At 34.8% G+C, this 18,053-nt stretch overlaps 3 protein-coding genes and 1 long non-coding RNA gene across 11 annotated transcripts; 1 reads left to right on the plus strand and 3 right to left on the minus strand.

Moving 5' to 3' along the window:
• Positions 1-79: 79 nt before the first annotated feature.
• LOC112766610 (3-hydroxy-3-methylglutaryl coenzyme A reductase 1) lies at positions 80-4,394 on the minus strand. Its single transcript, XM_025812507.3, has 4 exons — positions 3,196-4,394; positions 2,120-2,301; positions 940-1,286; positions 80-842 (listed from the first exon to the last, which is right to left on the minus strand). Exons 1-4 carry the CDS (start codon positions 4,140-4,142, stop codon positions 600-602), a joined length of 1,719 nt encoding a protein of 572 aa, XP_025668292.1. The 5' UTR covers positions 4,143-4,394; the 3' UTR covers positions 80-599.
• Positions 4,395-9,458: 5,064 nt separating this feature from the next.
• LOC112764474 (pentatricopeptide repeat-containing protein At1g77405) lies at positions 9,459-14,333 on the minus strand. Of its 8 annotated transcripts, none has more exons than XM_072222226.1 (4): positions 14,065-14,328; positions 13,459-13,625; positions 13,076-13,321; positions 9,459-10,854 (listed from the first exon to the last, which is right to left on the minus strand). In XM_072222226.1, exon 4 carries the CDS (start codon positions 10,838-10,840, stop codon positions 9,500-9,502), a length of 1,341 nt encoding a protein of 446 aa, XP_072078327.1. In that variant the 5' UTR covers positions 10,841-10,854; positions 13,076-13,321; positions 13,459-13,625; positions 14,065-14,328; the 3' UTR covers positions 9,459-9,499. The 8 variants fall into 8 exon arrangements, with proteins under 8 accessions (XP_072078327.1, XP_072078329.1, XP_072078328.1 ...); XM_072222228.1 differs by having other exon boundaries at positions 13,076-13,280; positions 14,065-14,308; XM_072222227.1 differs by having other exon boundaries at positions 13,076-13,625; positions 14,065-14,333.
• On the plus strand, positions 13,157-13,639 carry LOC112764476 (ABA-responsive protein ABR18-like). The gene is made up of 2 exons (XM_072221641.1): positions 13,157-13,313; positions 13,467-13,639. Exons 1-2 carry the CDS (start codon positions 13,157-13,159, stop codon positions 13,637-13,639), a joined length of 330 nt encoding a protein of 109 aa, XP_072077742.1.
• A 1,408-nt stretch (positions 14,334-15,741) lies between the features above and the next one.
• Positions 15,742-16,477, minus strand: LOC112766601 (uncharacterized). Its single transcript, XR_011875745.1, has 2 exons — positions 16,273-16,477; positions 15,742-16,141 (listed from the first exon to the last, which is right to left on the minus strand). It is a non-coding gene; the product is annotated as an uncharacterized lncRNA (long non-coding RNA).
• Between the last annotated feature and the right edge of the window lie 1,576 nt (positions 16,478-18,053).

An 18,053-nucleotide genomic window follows, 5' to 3' on the forward strand; every position in this document is an offset into this window, starting at 1 on the left:
CTCGGTATGATTAAGTGATAATTCTTATGCTTGAAAACAGCAGCAGCAATGTGCCTATGAACTAGTTCAACAAAACAAATAAATGAGAATATCTCTGTAATATCCAGTGTGGCTAAAAACTGAAAGACATAGGAAAGGAGTTGTTCAATTCAATGAATAAAAGATACTTCGGAAGGCAATGCAACAAGACAAACCCCTATCCATTCTGGTCCCCCAACTAAATAGAAATTAATGTATCAATGGACGTTGGTACATACACTAATCATATTATATCATAAAAAAGAATTATAATACAACACATCAAATGTCTCGGTTAAAGAAAATATCAACACCCATCCAATGATTCTGCAGGGTTAGGTTGTCAAAGCTTGTATTGTGAACAGAGGATGATCCAAAAGGAGCCCCAAAACAGGTGGTGAAGGATCGACAGAAACCAATCTAAAGCCAAAAGTTGATGCCAGCAATCTTACTCATGTTTTCAATTTTCCTCTGCAATTCAGAAAATTTCCCCCCAACTCAGAAAGACCCTTTTTTGTGCTTTTTTTTTTTAATTCCAAAACTTCACAACAAACAGTGACCTCAACCACGTCATCTGGTCTTCAAGAGGTGCAATTAGATACATCTCTGCTTGATCTGTTGTATTTCATATGGCTCCTGACTAGTTGTCCAGCCGCAATAGCAGACATCAGAGACAGCTCTCCTGCTAGAACAGCGCCAGCAACAATTTTGGCCAAGAGTCTTGAGTTAGATCCCGGTGATTCCTTGCTCGCCCCCTTTACACCGAGCAAGTTCAAGCATGCAGACTGAGATGCAAGTTGAGTCCCACCCCCAACTGTTCCCACCTGAGAAGACAAGTAGTCACACAAAGATTTAGCTATTAAAATCGAAGGGAATAACAATAATGAAGCTATTGGATTGAGATGCAAAATTTTAAATCACCTCAATGGAAGGCATAGTCACTGAGATGTGAAGGTCCCTCCCTTCGTTGACGGCTTCCATCATGGTGATGCAATGGGAACTCTCAACATTCTGAGCTGGATCTTGACCAGTGGCTAGGAAAATGGCAGAGACAATGTTACTAGCATGGGCATTATATCCTCCAAGAGCTCCGGCAACAGCAGAACCAGCAAGGTTTTTCAGCATGTTGAGCTCAACCAAGGCTGCAACATTGGTCTTCAGTACCTTTGTCACCACTTCTTCTTTGATAATTGCTTCACAAACAATTGATTTGCCACGACCCTCAATCCAATTTACAGCAGCGGGTTTCTTGTCCGAACAGTAATTTCCTGAAGACCAAGTCAGCAGTTATTTAACCATCACATCGTAGATCTAGTATTCCCGTTAAAATAATTTCAGCATACCGTGATTATAGACATCAAAATCAAATACCGGACAGAGAGATTAATAGAGTCTGACAGAAAAGATACCACCAATTAAACTGGAAAACTAATAAAATGTGTGGATTAACATGGTAAAAGAAATAATCAGATAAAATACTAGATCATAAGGAATCCAAGCAAATGAAACATAACTGTTGATGATAATTCTGATTGTGATGTCATGATTCCTTTTTTCTATTTTTAAGTTTTTAAATTAAAAATTTGTTTCAGTGTTCATAGTTTTAAGAATGTATGGATACACAAATTAAATATGAACATTCTAACAAATAAGATTAAATTGAATGCATACTATTTTCACACACAGAAATTATGTGCTTGACATTTCTTTTTATCAAAAACCAATTAATAATAAAGGTTTAGGAATATTGGTCTGATTTTAACAAGCAAATGGAACAAACAAATCAAACTCAAATAACTAACCAACTTGACAATGTCCACACAATAACCTCTACAATCACACCATTGCAAGGCACAATTCTCCAATTCAAAACAGATAAATGATAACAACATAATATAATATATATTTAAAAAGCAAAAATTTCACAGATGATATAATGAAATTGGACCACTTCCATAATTGAATATGGACGAAAAACCAAACAATGCGATCGCATATTAAAAAATATATATATATATGTCAATTGAATGCTATCCATCACATCAGGCATACCAAATAACATCACAATCAATTTAAGTTGTGAAGAGGAATGTAAAATTACCAGAGATGCCAATGACATCCATGTCAGGGAAATCGTTTTGAAGAAAATCAAGAACGTTCTGCACTCCTTTGGAAACCATGTTCATCCCCATGGCATCACCAGTGCTGCAAGTGAATCTCAAATAAACGTTCTTCCCTGCCATAGCACACTGAACACCCTGAAGCCTTGCAAATCTACTGGACCTGAAACCACGCATAAAAACATTATCAGATCCAAATTTCAACACAAAAAGAAATATCCTAGAAACGAGTCCACAATCTAGCCCTCCGTCTCTTCACTTTAAATAAGGGATCAACATCAAACTCGGAACACCAAAAATACAAATAAAAACAAGAGAAAAAAGGAGGGGGGTATTTATAACAATAATCTCTCCACCAACAAAGTCTTTCACGGAAGAGGGAACAAAGGGGGCGCAAAATCAAAGGCCAAAGGCCAAGGCATTAAATTGAGAGGAACCTCTAAGAAGAAACAAAAACCAATAGACTAGCGTCTAAAACTAAAAGTGCTCTAGACCTTAACACCCTCAAATTTCCTCTTTTACCATTTTCGGAAACAAATCATGCAACTTTCAAGTGAAGGATATAACTACAGCTATAATTCTCACCTAACAAACACTACCCAACCCCAAAAAGAAAAGACACACACTTGTCTTATAAGACTCTAATCCATGCAAGAACAATCCATCACCATCAAAACAACAAGATTTTCCCACACACAGAAGTACAGAACCATCAACCACCACCATTACAAAAAGAATTTCACACATCCACATAACGCCCATCTGATACAACTTCTGACCCACTTTTAACAAGAGTCAAACAAAAATAATACAACTTAATTATTATGGCATAAATAAACAAGTTTAATCCTAGTGTACCAAACTTAAATCCTTCAAACAAATATTTTACTTTAAAAAAAAAAAAAAAAGCACCAATTTATATGCATGCACAGACATTCATTCAATCATATACTGCCAAAGTCATTCAAATGAATCCACAAAGGATTAGATGACATTTGCCGGCAAAGCAATTAAAATATAAAGGATAAATTAAAATAAAATAAACAAGAACACCAACCTGTTGAAAACAACGGAAAGTGTATCAAAATTGAGTGGGTCCTCCAAGAAGAACTTCAATTCCGCCGCCCTCTTCGCAGTGCCGAACCTCACCACCGGAGCCCTCGACATCCCATCCCTCAACACAACACTGCTGGCCCCACCGCAGGCGCTGATTGCCTTGCATCCCCGATTTGTGCTCGCAACGAGGCACCCCTCCGTCGTCGCCATCGGCACAACATACTGCACACCGTCCAGAAGCAACGGCCCCGCCACACCTACCGGAATCTGAACGTACCCCACCGGCATCTCACAACACTGCCCCAAAATCGAATCGTAATCGAACCCTTCCAATGGCAGACCCTTCAAGGATCTCCCGGTAACGCGTTGCAGCGCGTCGCGGCGAATCGCTGCGGCGCGAAAACAGTCACCGATACGCGACTCAAGCGAGTACGACGGTGTCCTGCCGTCGACGACCGAGCAGACAATCTCCTCATCGTCGGCGGAGGAAATCGACGGAATTAGGGTTTCAGGCTGCTGCGGCTGCGGCTGCGGCGGAGGAGTAGGGAGGATCTGAGTGGTGCGGCGGTGTTGCTCAAGTTTTTGTTGTTCGTTTTCTTCTTCTTCTTCTTCCCATGCGTCGTTGGAGTTGCGGGCGATGAAGGATTGGACGAAATCGATGCCGAAGAAGCCGAGGAGGTAGATGAAGGAGGCGATGAGGGAGACGATGGCGGAGATCTCGGAGAAGGTAAGGAGGTGGAGAGGGGTGGAGGTGCGGATCTTGTCGCGCCAACGGTGGAGGAGGTAGTAAGCGACGGAGAAGAAGAGGGTGAAGAAGATGGCGTTGGTGAGGTAGAGAGGGAGGGGGAGGGCGTCGGAGGCCTTGGGAGGTGTAGTGGTGGTGGTGGTGGTTGTTGGTCTCTTGGCCGCTGCGGTGGCGTTGGGGGGAGGGCGGCGGCGGAGGTCCATTGTGAAGGGAGGGGGGGTGGGAATGAGAAATGAGGAATGGGAAGAATAAAAAAGGGAATGCGAAGAGAGAGAAAGAGAGAGAAGCGTGGATGCCAGCGAAGGTGGTGAATGGGGAATGCTGAGCTGCCACCGGGGACCCTTCAGCTGCCTTGCTGTTTCATTTGCTCTTTCTTCTCTTCCCCACTACATGCATACCTTCTTCAATTTTCAAACCTTTCTTTGAAAATCAAAATATTCATTTACAATGTCCTCAATATTTAAAAGCATATAATCATTCAATATTTTTTTTATAATTTTACTTAAATAATTTAAAGTGAAAGATTACATTTTATTAAATAATAAAAAAATTTAAAATGATTCATTTTTTAAAAAAAATTAAATTAATAATTAAGTAATGACTAAAAATAATAAATTCTGATAACTTTTAATATATTTTTTTTACATATTTTATTAAACAAATAATATAAAAATGGGTAAATCACTTAATTAAGCTAAGGGGAGCAAAAAATTACACAATTCAATCAAACTAGAAACTGGTTCACGAATCAACCAATGCACATTTATATATAGTTCGAATTAGCATGTTTCGAACTTGATTTACATGTAATTCGAATCACATTTATTCGAACTACACACACCCACTAATTCGAATCAATCTGATTCGAATTACACATAGAGTAGGGTGATTCGAACTACACCCAAGCACGAAACGCCAAGTAATTCGAAACTGGCTGATTCGAATTACACAAAGTTTAATTCGAATTACACTTATTCGAATTATACAAGACCAAACGTGTATAAATATGGTGTGAACGTTGAGTTGATCTCATTAGAGTGTAAAAATGGCTAGTGAGGAAAGTTTTGTTGTGTTGGTTCATCACAGAGGGTCGATTAAGAGGAAAACACGATCTAGTGTGAAGTTCACCGATAAGGATCCTCTCAGCATTTTTATGAGGCCTACGACGAGTTATGATGACCTTGTTAATTCTGTACTACAGAAACTTGGTCTGCAAGGCGTGAAACGGGTTAAGAATTTTTTCTATCGCATTTCAATCTCAATGCTGCAAGAAATCGTTAAGTATGATTGTTTCACGATCGGGAGTAATGAGGACTTGTAGGTCATGTTTCATTGTCGTCGGCAGTTTTCCGAAGTTAGGACACCTAAACTGTTGGCGAAGTTGGTTGATGTGGTTTCTAGCCCGGGGGGTTCGAACCGGAATACCCACACTGTAGGCACGGTAGCCGGTTCTAACTCCAGACCTGTTGGTGCATCTTCGTCCGTCCCTGTGAATGAACCTCCGGTCGAGCCTGTCGCCTCCCCTTCATTTGCTGTTTATCTCAACTGTAGTGGAGGCGGTGAGGTTGGAATAGGGGAGACTGTGCCGAACTCTTTACAGTGTGCTGCACCGGCTGGTCTAGGCGATGCATTGCTGGATGATGCAAACGATGATGATGTGGAGCCGGATATCATTGCTGATGACAGTGGCGATGATATTCGAGGGAGTGAGCCAGCTGGGGCAGGAGGTGGTTCTAGTTTTGGCACACAGCAATACCCTCCGCACTTCTCATCTTTGGACCTGGATGCCATGAGACAGGAGGGGGCTCTTGGGGAGCCTGCTGGATTTGGTGCTAGAGATGCCGAGGGGTCTGCAGGTCTGACAGAGTTTCAGGTTGGTCAGCGGTTTCAAGATAAAGATGAGGCTGTGTTAAGTGTGAAGACGTATAGCATCCGACGTGGGGTACAATACAAGGTGGTGGAGTCTAACTATCGCCGGTATGTTGGGAAGTATTCTAAGTTTAGGAATGGGTGCACATGGTTGATTAGGCTAAGTCTCCGGTAGCGCAAGGGTATTTGGGTGGTAAAAAGGTACAACGGACCACATACGTGTCTCGCGACGTCCATCTCTAGTGACCACAGGAGTCTGGACTATCATGTGATATCGGCATTCATCATGCCAATGGTTAGAGCCGATGCATCCGTCAGCATCAAGGCTCTCCTGAATGCAACGGCGGCACACTTTGGATCCAGGCCAACCTATAGGAGGGTTTGGTTGGCAAAACAGAAGGTCGTTGCCCACATCTATGGTGATTGGGATGAGTCGTACAATGAGCTACCGCGGTGGGTGTTAGGAGTTCAGTTAACGATGCCTGGTACTGCTGCAGTTCTTAGGACGAGTCCAGTTGCAGTTCTTGCAACACTGAGATTGGAATGCGATATAAAAACTTATTAACCCGTTTCACGCCTTGCAGACCAAGTTTCTGTAGTACAGAATTAACAAGGTCATCATAGCTCGTCGTAGGCCTCATAAAAATGCTGAGAGGATCCTTATCGGTGAACTTCACACCAGATCGTGTTTTTCTCTTAATCGACCCTCTGTGATGAACCAACACAACAAAACTCTTCTTACTAACCATTTTTACACTCTAATGAGATCAACTCACGTTCACACCATATTTATACACGTTTGGTCCTGTATAATTCGAATCAATGTAATTCGAATTAAACTTTGTGTAATTCGAATCAGCCAGTTTCGAATTACTTGGCGTTTCGTGCTTGGGTGTAGTTCGAATCACCCTGATTCAAATTACTCTATGTGTAATTCGAATCAGGCTAATTCGAATTAGTGGGTGTGTGCGTGTGTGTAGTTCGAATCAATGTGACATGTAAATCAAGTTCGAAACATGCTAATTCGAACTATATATAAATGTGCATTAGTTGATTCGTGAACCAGTTTTTGATTTGGCTGAATTGTGTAATTTTTTGCTCCCCTTGACTTAATTAAGTAATTTACCTTATAAAAATATATAAAGTAATCAATTATTTTTATAATTATTTTGTATTTAAGTTAATAGTCAATACTAAGTCATTTCTATTTTTTTTTTCTAGATCATTGACCTTCTAGTATTATTTATAAAAAAAATTCACAAATGTAAATAACTATTTTTTTCATTATGTTTACTTTATATTTGAGATAATGTTAGTCTTTTTTTTTTTTGGATAAAAATGGTTGTCTATTGACATTTTTGTATGCATGATGGACAATTTCGCAATTTAAAAAAAAATTGATTAGTCACCTAATATTTCTATATTTGTCTCATTAAAAGTAAAAAAAAAAAATTTTTTTAGTAAAATTTGTTTTTTTTTTCTTAGAAACTAATTATTTATTGTAGAAAAGGGTCAAAGGAATGGGAAACTATTGGTTATATACTTATATATTAGTTAAAAAATTGTAAATAATTTTTTTTCTTCGAAAAAATTTTGTTCTTTTATTTTATCTATTTATTTGTGTTATAGATGAAATGTTGAGGGCCATTGGACATGTGACATGTCTATTCCCTTCTTTCCTTTGAGTATATTTTCTGCTTATAAGTCATAAGAAGAAAAAAGTATCAACCCTTAATTTATTTAAATCCAGAGATCATTATAGTGTTTACTGTTTAGAGATCAATTTTTTAAAAAATAATAATATAATTAAAAATTTGTAAATTAAATCAATGTATAATGTGAATTTCGAAGACTATTTTAGAATTTTAGTCTGTAAATTATTTATTTATATCAATTGCAAATTAAGAATTGTTTAATATAAGTAAAATCTTTTTCCTTTTTGACAACAGAATATAGGTAAAAGTTAATAGTTGTATGAATATCATTCCTGTAATTTTTTAAAAATCTTATTGAAAAAAAGCATTTTAGAAAATAGTGAGAGTAGTTTTAAAGAGACTTCTACTATGTTTAAAATGTCCTTATGAGTTTGCTTTGTTATTCTTCCAAGTTCCAATACGATTTTGATTTTGCTTAATCAATAAAAAAAGTCATCGTCACAAAAAAGTGAAAAACATACCCAACAAGGCATGTGCCAGAAGTTTCCAATTTCGAACTTACTTTGCATTTTAATTATACCTTTCCAAATGGGAGTCAAATAATATTTGGTGTTTTTACAATTATTGAAAAGGTATAGAATAGATAAAGGGATCGCTTTAATATTATTTTAGTATAAGCATTAGTTATCTTTTAAGGGTTCTTTTTTTCCCCTTTAGGCTTAGTGTTAATTATTGAGGTTTATAATGACCAAAAGAAAAATTAGGAATATTTACCATGATCTAAAGCAATTAAACAAAGTTCTATATTAAAACCATAATATTTGAATATTTATAAGAACCTAAAAATATAACATTGAGACTTAAACATTAGCACTCGTTGAAAAAACTTAACACATAAGCAAACTAATATCAGTTGATTAATGATGAAGAATTAAAATTTTGAAGTTTCAAAAAATTTAAAATGAAACACATTACATTTAGATACAGAAAATCATTTGATGTGTTTTACACTTAATAGAAAAAATAGTATGCCAACAATAATATGACCAATTATTATATGTTATTCATTTTTTTTTTCATTAAAATAATAGATTTGATCCTTAAAATAGTTTGGCCAATTCATATGCAATTTAAGAATTCAGTTTCATTGGTACAACATTTTGTATGGTTCTTCTTTATTAAAAGAGTAAATGGCTTTCCACATAGAAACAAAATAGAATAACTTTAAATTCATTAACACGTTCTCATAATTCCATCAATTACTACAAATGACAACTATGCAAGTTCAATCAATCTAAATGGGATCTCTCCATATATGCATTCATGTCTTTTTGCATTTGCATTGTACCTTTCCACCATAATAAAACCCTAAAACCAATTGCTTTTTTTTTTTCTTTATTATCCTAACACAAAACTTTAAGGAATGATCCAAAAAATACAACAAAACATAGGGCACTGACAGCATGACTTGCCAGGGAATAAGCCAAATTGTTGGGCCTCTCTGAATTCATGAAAAGCTAGTTATCAATTGCACACAACTTTGAAATCCCCGCAATTGGAAAAAAATCATGGTTTATGTGAATTAATTCCTAGTGATTATCTCTAATTTATTGTTTTTAGTTAGTGTGAATGTGTGATGAGATTAGAGGAAATTAGGGAAAGAATTGATTAAGTTAGAGAGAAATAAAAGAGAGATCATTCCTGAATTCTAAAGATAAAAAGATATCGATTACTTTTTTTTTTCTTTTAATTACATTCTTACTATCTCTATTTATAATAAATTAATAATTTACACGGACTAATAAAACTATCCTAATTGGGTCTTGAGTTTATTACTCTTTTTTTACTCATTACATTTAGCTAGGGAATTATATCATTATTTCCACATAAATGTTTCATAAACAATTGAGCCAAATAAATATTCCAACTTATAACAACTATTTAAGTTTAAACTGTTAACTATGAAATAAATTTTCAATGATAGCACACAAAAAATAACAAGAAACCTTGGTATAAATAATGTAATTACAAATTATTCAAATGCCCTCTATCTCAGGATACCCCTTGCGAACCATAATGGGTTTGAATTTCATTGTTTGCCTGTATCTATTCCTAATACATTCTTTTATTTTCTTATGAACTTCATCCTCTAACAAGCTACTTTCACCTGCTTTGCAAACTGCATCACAAACCAATGCATATGTATACTCTCTAGGTATTAACCCTCCATCAACCATCTCAGTAAGAAGATTCCAAGCATCAAGAACCTTGCCAACTTCACAAAGGGCATGAATGATAGGTGTGTATGAACTCGAACCGGGTACTCCATGATTCGACCTCTGCATATCCCTTAACATCTCAATAGCTCTATCAATCTCATTCACTGCACTGAAGTATCTTATTAAAGAATTATAAGTAACTCTATTAGGGACACATCCTTTCTTCTTCATGTCCTCAAACAACTCCAATGCTCTCGCAATGCGATAGGTCTTGCAGCAACCATCTATTAAGGCATTGTAAGTCACAACATCAGGAACAAATCCCTTGAAGAGCATGAGCCGGAAAAGGTGATTCGCTTCCCACAACCTCCTCCTTGTGGCCTTCTTGCACCCGGTTTGTATAGCGTGCCTACAATAAGAGCTTATCAAAATGGTATAAGTAAATGTATCCGGTGGGCACCGGAACCCCGGCAACTCCATCTGCTCAAGAAAGAACCTAGCCTTCCTGAAATTCCCAACCCTACAAAGCGCATTAATTAATGTATTGTAAGCATAAATGTCCGGTCTGCAGTCAAGCTGCCTCATCCTATAAAATGCAAACAATGCTTCATTAGCCAGCCCTACTTCTCCTAGGACTTTTATCAAACACGTAACGGTCTCGGTGGTCACAAGCTTGGAACTCTCTTTTCCAGACATCTCTTTCAAAAAATCCCAAAGAGCAGTGAATCTATCTGCTCTGGCCAACACAATTGCCATCTCGCGACACGTGACCTCAGTGTGGTGGAACCCAAAGCGAGCCTCGACCCATCGGAAGAACTGGAGGGCTTTGTGAAGACCAAGGTTCACCCTGCCGGGGTCCCTGTGTGCAGCAGGGCCAAGCACAAGGAGGTTGTGGTGGAACTTTCGTTGTTCTTCATTGAGGTTGCGCTGTCGGAGAGGAGTGCGGTGTCGGAAACTGGTTTGGCAGCCAATCGAGCGAGGGGACCTAAAGAAGCATGAGGGGATGAACCGAATCACTTGTGAAACAGCATCTTCTGTCCATGAGGGAGAGGGGGAAGGAGGTCGATGAGCATGTAAGGGAAGGTCTTTGATTATAGCGGCGAGTGTTTGCTTAACGAGGTGTATGTGAGAATGCCACAGAGGCTTTGCTACCATCATCCAAGAACTCTAGTCTTCAATAAGAGACATGCAGAAGAATACACAATGCATCTTAAATCCAAGAAAAATACTACCTAAACAAGGTTAACTATTCAAATCAGAAATTCAAACTATGGACGATAAGAGCAGAGATTTTATTACAACTGACTTCAAGTCTTAGGGACTTGATTCTTGAAATAGGTGGAAGCAGTTAGTAAGCCAACAAAGCATATTAAAAGCCACATAGAACAGAACTATATTTTAGGAGTATGTAAGCTATCAATTTATATACCAAAGGTTTTATTTATACTCAATCCAACAAAGAAATATTAAAATAACAAGCTTGCAAATATATAGTGCTGTGTAAATGGAAATTCTTCTGGAAAATCAGTAACAAAATAATAAAAAAACTACATTGAAAAAAAAACCTGGTGGGTTAGGGAGAAGATGCAGACGAGCTGCGGAGAAGACGGCGAGGAGGGACAGAGCGAGCTAGGGGTGTTATCAATTCGGTTTTGGACCGAAAACCAACCGAACTGACCAATTCGGTTGCTACAAGATATCAACCAATCGGTTGTGTTGTTTCCACCAAAGCGAACCAAAAGCGATTTGGTTCGGTCGATTTTATCGGTTTTTAAATCTTAATTGAAAGGAAATCATATACATTCTCAAATCCAAATGTTCGATAAACAAAATTAATGAGTACATCACATCCAAATTCAAGATACAAATGTCTTATAAACCAACATCTATACACTAAAAAATTTAAGTAACTAAATAAAATCCTGTCACAAAAATGAACACCAAGAAATTCTGCATATTAGTAGCAGAATAGCTAGTTTTGCTTAATTAGACACATTCAACTATCGAGCTTCAAGATTTTTCATCAAGCTATTGAAACATATAAGCTTCAAGAATCATAAAATTGAAACAAGAAGTCAACAACTAAGATAAAAAATCAAAGCAACAACATCCACCTCGATTCACTTCGACAACAATATCAAGCTAAGAAAGCGTTCTTTCACATCATTCATTTGTAGCAGCAATAACAATAAGAATTATATTTATAGCACCAATAATAACTACACTTTTAAGTATAATAAAACTTACATGGTTAATACAAATTGACTACCTAACTGAAGATAAAATTATAGAGCCAATTAGCCAAATACACAATTAACTTTCATACACCAATACGCTAACAGACTTTGAATATTTAAAAAACAGCAAAGTTCATATCGACTAAATCGAAGAGACTGAAAGAGAGAAGAAATCATTACATTAAATTGAAGAAATCTTCCCAATCGCTCCGACAAAAGAGACCTTCTTATCAGTGTAGAACTATATTCATACATAACTATATTCAGGGCTTAATTCAGAGAAAAAAGAATCAGAGAAAAATAAGAGAGCAACAGAGATTCAGAGGTGGTTATTTTCAAAATAGAAAAAGCAAATAAATAAAATACTAATCTCCGAGGAAGACAGTAGCAGGAGAGGAAGCTCCGTCGTGGACTGCCCGGGGACGGAGTGAGGAGTGAGGAGAGTGAGAGCCGCCGGTAAGAATGGAGAGGGAGTGAGACGGTGGGAGTGAATCAGATTCAATGGGAGAAGAGAGTGAGAGGACAGGGGGAGGGTGGGATGGGATGGGAGATTGGGAGCTCTGATTCAGAGGGTTTTTTTTCGCATATTTCTTGTCAAGAATTAGTCCGTGGCAAATCTAAAACTTACTGTTTGATACTGGGCAATAAATTACTGTATAAACCAAGGTTCCGAGAACCGGACCGGTCATCAAACCGCTCTGATCACTGGTTTACTGGTTTACTGATCTAACCGGTCCAACCATGGTTTAACCGAAAAAACCGTTTTAGAATAAAATAATAAATAAATTACAAATAAACATCCTAAAATATAGAAGAAGCTTGAGTGACTATCGTTGGAAGTTTAGAACTAGGAGGATTGGGATTAACAACATCATTCGACACAGGAGGTAGACAAATTGTTATCCATATATGTATTATTATCAAGAATTGCTCCATGATTAATATTATCATCCATAATTGAAATCAATAAATCAGCAAAACAATCACAATCTAATCTAACTATAAATCTAATCTATCTATCTGAGCATAATTAAGTCACAAAATTGCACAACACAACAACAGCATATTAGTATTACTCTCCCAGCAGCTAAAAGCCTAAAAGTAAATAGAAGTCATTCCTCTGCTCATCAAACACACACTACAAAGCTAACCTCACCTATTACCATCTACTTCTCATTCCTTTGATTCCTTCCCTTAGCTTCTTAATTCACAATCATGGCCGTCTTCACATTCGAGGATGAAATCACCTCCCCCGTGCCCCACTGCCAAACTTTACAATGCTATGAAGGATGCGGATTCTATCACCCCTAAGATTATTGATGACATCAAGAGTGTTGAAATCGTTGAGGGAAACGGTGGTCCTGGAACCATCAAGAAACTCACCATTGTCGAGGGTCAGTAACTATTCAATTCAGTAAACATACTATATATGAGATAATCATAGTTGTGAATTGTGATAATAATGATATATATGCAGATGGAGAAAGCAAGTTTATATTGCACAAAGTGGAGGCAATAGATGAGGCTAACTATGCATACAACTACAGCGTTGTTGGTAGAAGGACCCAACGGAGAATCCATTGGGAAGCTGAGTGTGAAGTTCCACTCCAAAGGAGATTCGAAGCCTGACGAGGAAGACATGAAGAAGGGTAAGGCCAAGGGTGAAGCTCTCTTCAAGGCTATTGAGGGTTACGACTCGGCCAATCCTGCTCAATATTAGAACACTTTGTTCAATGTTGCAGTTGTTTTTTCTGGGCATGTTTGTGTGCAAGTGTTTCAAGTAATTGGTTTTTTTCTATGTAATCTAAAACACAAAAGACACAACCCTGAGCTAAATAATTAAACAATCATCTACAAATTTTACAAAAACACAAAGCAGCAGCAGCAGCACAGCAGAGCCAGAACCCAAAAATCAAATAATCATTCACGATTTCAACAAAAACACAAAGCAACAGCACAGCAGAGCCACAAAACACACAACACACCAGAACCCAGAACCCACAGTAGCACACCAAAGTCAGAGCAAATCAATGATTTCAACAAAGCACAAAACCCTATAATCATTCAATGATTTGTTGATTTCAGAACAGAGATTCAAAGAATAAAACGAAAATCGAAAAACAAGTGCACACCAAAGCCACTGACCTTCGAGACAATGGCGACGAGACGATGGCGACAGGACGACAAATGGAGGATGGGCGCCGAGCGAGGAAGAAGACATCGAACAGGGGATTTGACTTGGATAACGCCGACAGTACAAAGAGAGACTCCTCGGACAGCCACGGAGGGTGGCAATGGGTCACTCCGTTCGGCCGCGATGGAGGCTAGCTAGGGTTTTCCCTTTGTGTTTTCTTTGACTGAAGGAATGAATGAAAGTAACAAAAGAGAGGACAGAGACCAGCAAGCAGCAACGCGTTATTCTTTTCCCCCCCTCGAAACGACGTCACATTAGACAAACCGGCCGGTTATCGGGCGGTTCGGCGGTTTTTCTCCGGTTCTATATGAACGGTTTAGTGATGAACCAAACCGTTTACAGCGTCGGATTTCGGTCGAACCGGTTCAACCAGTCAGTCCAATCTAATTTTTAAAACCATAATATAAACAAATAAAATTCGAATTTCAATATTTATTTAAATAGACTCAGATTTAATTTGAGTAAATAATTTAATTATTTTTTTTTAAAAATAGCTTAAACAATAAATAATTATATTAAAAATAGTTTATAAATAAATTATTTTATATTTAAATTTTTAATTCTAAAAGTATTTATTTTAAAAAAATATGATAAAAAATTTGTTATTATAAAAAAATTATTACTTAAATAATTTTTTAAAAAGCTATATTTTAATTTTAAAAATTATACTAGACATTAATACTATACTTTTTCATAAGTTAAAAGTAAAAAAAAAATTACTTATAAACTTATTCAAACAAATTTTAATTGGGTGTCATTATTTTGATAAAAAAATATCTTTTTCAATAAAAAATATTTTTTTTTATTTTTTAACGTGTTTAACAAATTTTTAGTTGTAAAAGTAAAAACACTAGAAAAATTTTAAAAAAAATATCTTTTTTGAGAAGATATAATTTATATCTTTTTTTAAAAGATCTTTTTTCCTTAAAAAAAGATGTTTTTCGTGTAATAAATAAACAAAAAAATACTTTTATATCCTTATACCCAAACATAATTGATAAATAAAAAGATATTTTTACATGAGATATCCAAACATAAAATTTTAACTTTTCCATATAATCTTTTAAAAAAAATAACTTGAAAAAAGATTTTTTACCTAACTTGATTGCTCTGTTTGAGTGCTAATGAAGACAGAAGAGACAAGTCAAAGCTGGAATATGTGTTATTTCTGTTCGATTTGGTTCAATTTTTTACGAATCCATCATAAATCGAACCGAACCAATTGATTTAGTTAAAAAAAATCTAAAAAAATATAATTTTTTCAGTTTTAAAGTAGGTTGTTGCAAAATTCGATTTGATTTTACAATAAACCCTATACATGAATTAGGAATTAGAATTTAGAATTTAAAATAAAAAATAAATAAGAATTATAATTTATTTAATAATTAAATTCGTACTATTTTATTTTATTGATATCTTTCACTTTACATAATTTATTCTACTGACCAAATAAATAATATAGTATAATTGAACAAAATGAATAAATAAAAGACCTTGCAGTTTACATTAAAACACCGCAATATTAGTCGCACTTAATTAATATAAACTTGTTAAAAATTGGCAATAACAAAGTAATGAGTACAGAAAGAAAAAAAAAAAAAAAAGGAGAAAAATATAATATAAGTCAATTTAAATTAATCTCTTTTTATTTTTAATTTTAACATTTTAAACATTAAGATAGTGGGAAGTTCCTATAAAATAACTAACCTATTTTTCAACTGGTTCCACTTGACTATACTCCTAGTTGGTTAAACTGGAAAAAATTATGAACGAGTTACAGAACTTGCACAATCTGTTCCTGTATCATCAATTCCATCATCATCTTTATCATCATTGGATTTTGATTTTAATCCTTGTGTTTTCTCCACTTGTTCCATATCATCATGATTATGCTTATCCACTGCCTTCTTTATTCTTCTTCCGGAACCACTTTTGTGTTTCCTCTTCATACTCACTCGAAAGGATATTGGGAGTGGGAAGCCCCTTAATGATGAATCTGAGAGAATCCTTCCACATGTATTACAAGAACTATAACACACACAACATTGGAAAACATAGTGAAATCATAAGTATAATAAAATTTTTCTGAATCATAATTAATTTAAAACTGTTGATGAATGAATTAGGAATATATATATATATGTACATACTATACTTACTTGGACCAAAAACCACTAGAGTAGGTTTCGCGTTTGACTTGGGAAAACTTCACACAATGGTCGCACCACTCTTTGTCCTTCTGTATCTCCTCCGTCTTTGTCATTGTCACTTGTCAAGTTGAAGAAAGGATTGAGAATTGGCTATAAATATAGCTTTCTGTTGAGTACTTGGGAACCAAGGAATGAGACTTTGATTAGGTTATGTGTGATATGTTCAACAGTTTCACACTATATATAACAATAACAAAGATTCTGTTTGATTCTAAAATAACGCATTCCACCTTTTTAGGATTGATTTTTATTTATGACTTTATGTTGCTTTGTTTAAATAAATAATAAATAATTGGTACTAAGTTACTAACAATATGGGAAAAATAAATAAATAAATAAATAAATAAAAAGATTCTTTCATAAATAATTGTAATTTGAATGAGATTATTTAGATTTGATTTTTAAATTAAAAAAAAAAAACTCTAAGATTAGAATTAGATGAATTATGTAATTTTAACCGGATTTTTTATTTTAATAAATAAATTAAATATAATAATTATCGAAATAAATAATTTAAAAAATATTTACCAAAATAAATATTTTTTTTTCAATTTTCGTATATCTCGTTTACTGTATAAACTAGATAGATGTTATCTTGTTTATATTGTAAACGAGATATATGCATTAATAAATAATTAAATATAATTTTTAAAAATAATAAAAAATATTAATGCTTTTAATTTGATCAAACTCTTACAAATGGAATGTTTCAAATACTAGAAAATATAAACCGTCCATTTTAAATAATAGAAAAATAGACTGTCTATTTATCATGTTAACACGTTTACTTTGAAAGTCACATAAGTATACCGTTAAATTGCCCACTATTAAAACGGTTATCTTGACTCTTAGAATCATCCAATCAATCAATCGCTTGTTACATAAAAATTTCGTTTGTTGCATGGGAGTTGATAAAAATTTGAAATATAAGTTAGATAGAACTCAATGGAGATGGATTAATTGGTTTGATGATTCCATTAAGAGTCAATCCAAGATAACCGTGTTAATAGTGGGCAATTTAACGGTGCACTCATGAACGTGTTAACGTGCTTATTTTAAATGGACCGTCTATGTTTATTTTAAATGGACCGTCTATCTTCCCTCTTATTTAAAATGGAAGGTTTATCTTCTCTATTATTTGAAACATTCCATCTTTAAGAGTTTGGTCAAATTAAAAATATTAATATTTTTTATTATTTTCAAAAATTATATTTAATTATTTATTAATGCATATATCTCGTTTATACAAACTACATATATCTCATTTACACTTTAAACGAGATACATGCAAAATTATCTTGTTTATAGTGTAAACGAGATAAAAGAAGGATATTTATTTCGGTAAATATTTTTTAAATTATTTATTTTGGTAATTATTATATTTAATTTATTTATTAAAATAAAAAATCCAATTTTAACCATCCATTTTCATTCATGTAATTTTTTAAATAAAAATTAATCTAATTCAAATTTTTAAAACTTTAATTGATTTATAATTTTGATTAGATAAACAATTTTGACAACTATAAAGATAAATATCTAAAAATCTCAATACTAATTTTATTTTTTACTCCAAAGAACTATGCTCAAAAGTGTATTTGCATCAAATAACATAAACTAATTGTACAAGCTATAAATTCGCAACTTTGCCTACGCTGAAGGTAAATTAAGTACTGCTAACTTTGTAGAAGAAAATTAAACTAATCTTTTGAAATCTTTTTTTTCTTTTT

Source organism: Arachis hypogaea, chromosome 17, assembly GCF_003086295.3.
Source record: "Arachis hypogaea cultivar Tifrunner chromosome 17, arahy.Tifrunner.gnm2.J5K5, whole genome shotgun sequence".
In the NCBI taxonomy this organism is placed as follows: domain Eukaryota; kingdom Viridiplantae; phylum Streptophyta; class Magnoliopsida; order Fabales; family Fabaceae; genus Arachis; species Arachis hypogaea.

Excerpts from the sequence above, each read along its gene's own strand:
- LOC112766610 (XM_025812507.3), bottom strand. The coding sequence starts at position 4,142 with ATGGACCTCCGCCGCCGCCCTCCCCCCAACGCCACCGCAGCGGCCAAG. Across the intron at positions 1,287-2,119 it reads GGATGTCATTGGCATCTCTG|GAAATTACTGTTCGGACAAG; the intron begins GTAATTTTACAT and ends CTTGGTCTTCAG. Across the intron at positions 843-939 it reads TGACTATGCCTTCCATTGAG|GTGGGAACAGTTGGGGGTGG; the intron begins GTGATTTAAAAT and ends TTGTCTTCTCAG.
- LOC112764474 (XM_025810110.2), bottom strand. The coding sequence starts at position 10,840 with ATGATGGTAGCAAAGCCTCTGTGGCATTCTCACATACACCTCGTTAAG.
- LOC112764476 (XM_072221641.1), top strand. The coding sequence starts at position 13,157 with ATGAAATCACCTCCCCCGTGCCCCACTGCCAAACTTTACAATGCTATG. Across the intron at positions 13,314-13,466 it reads GAAACTCACCATTGTCGAGG|CGTTGTTGGTAGAAGGACCC; the intron begins GTCAGTAACTAT and ends ATACAACTACAG.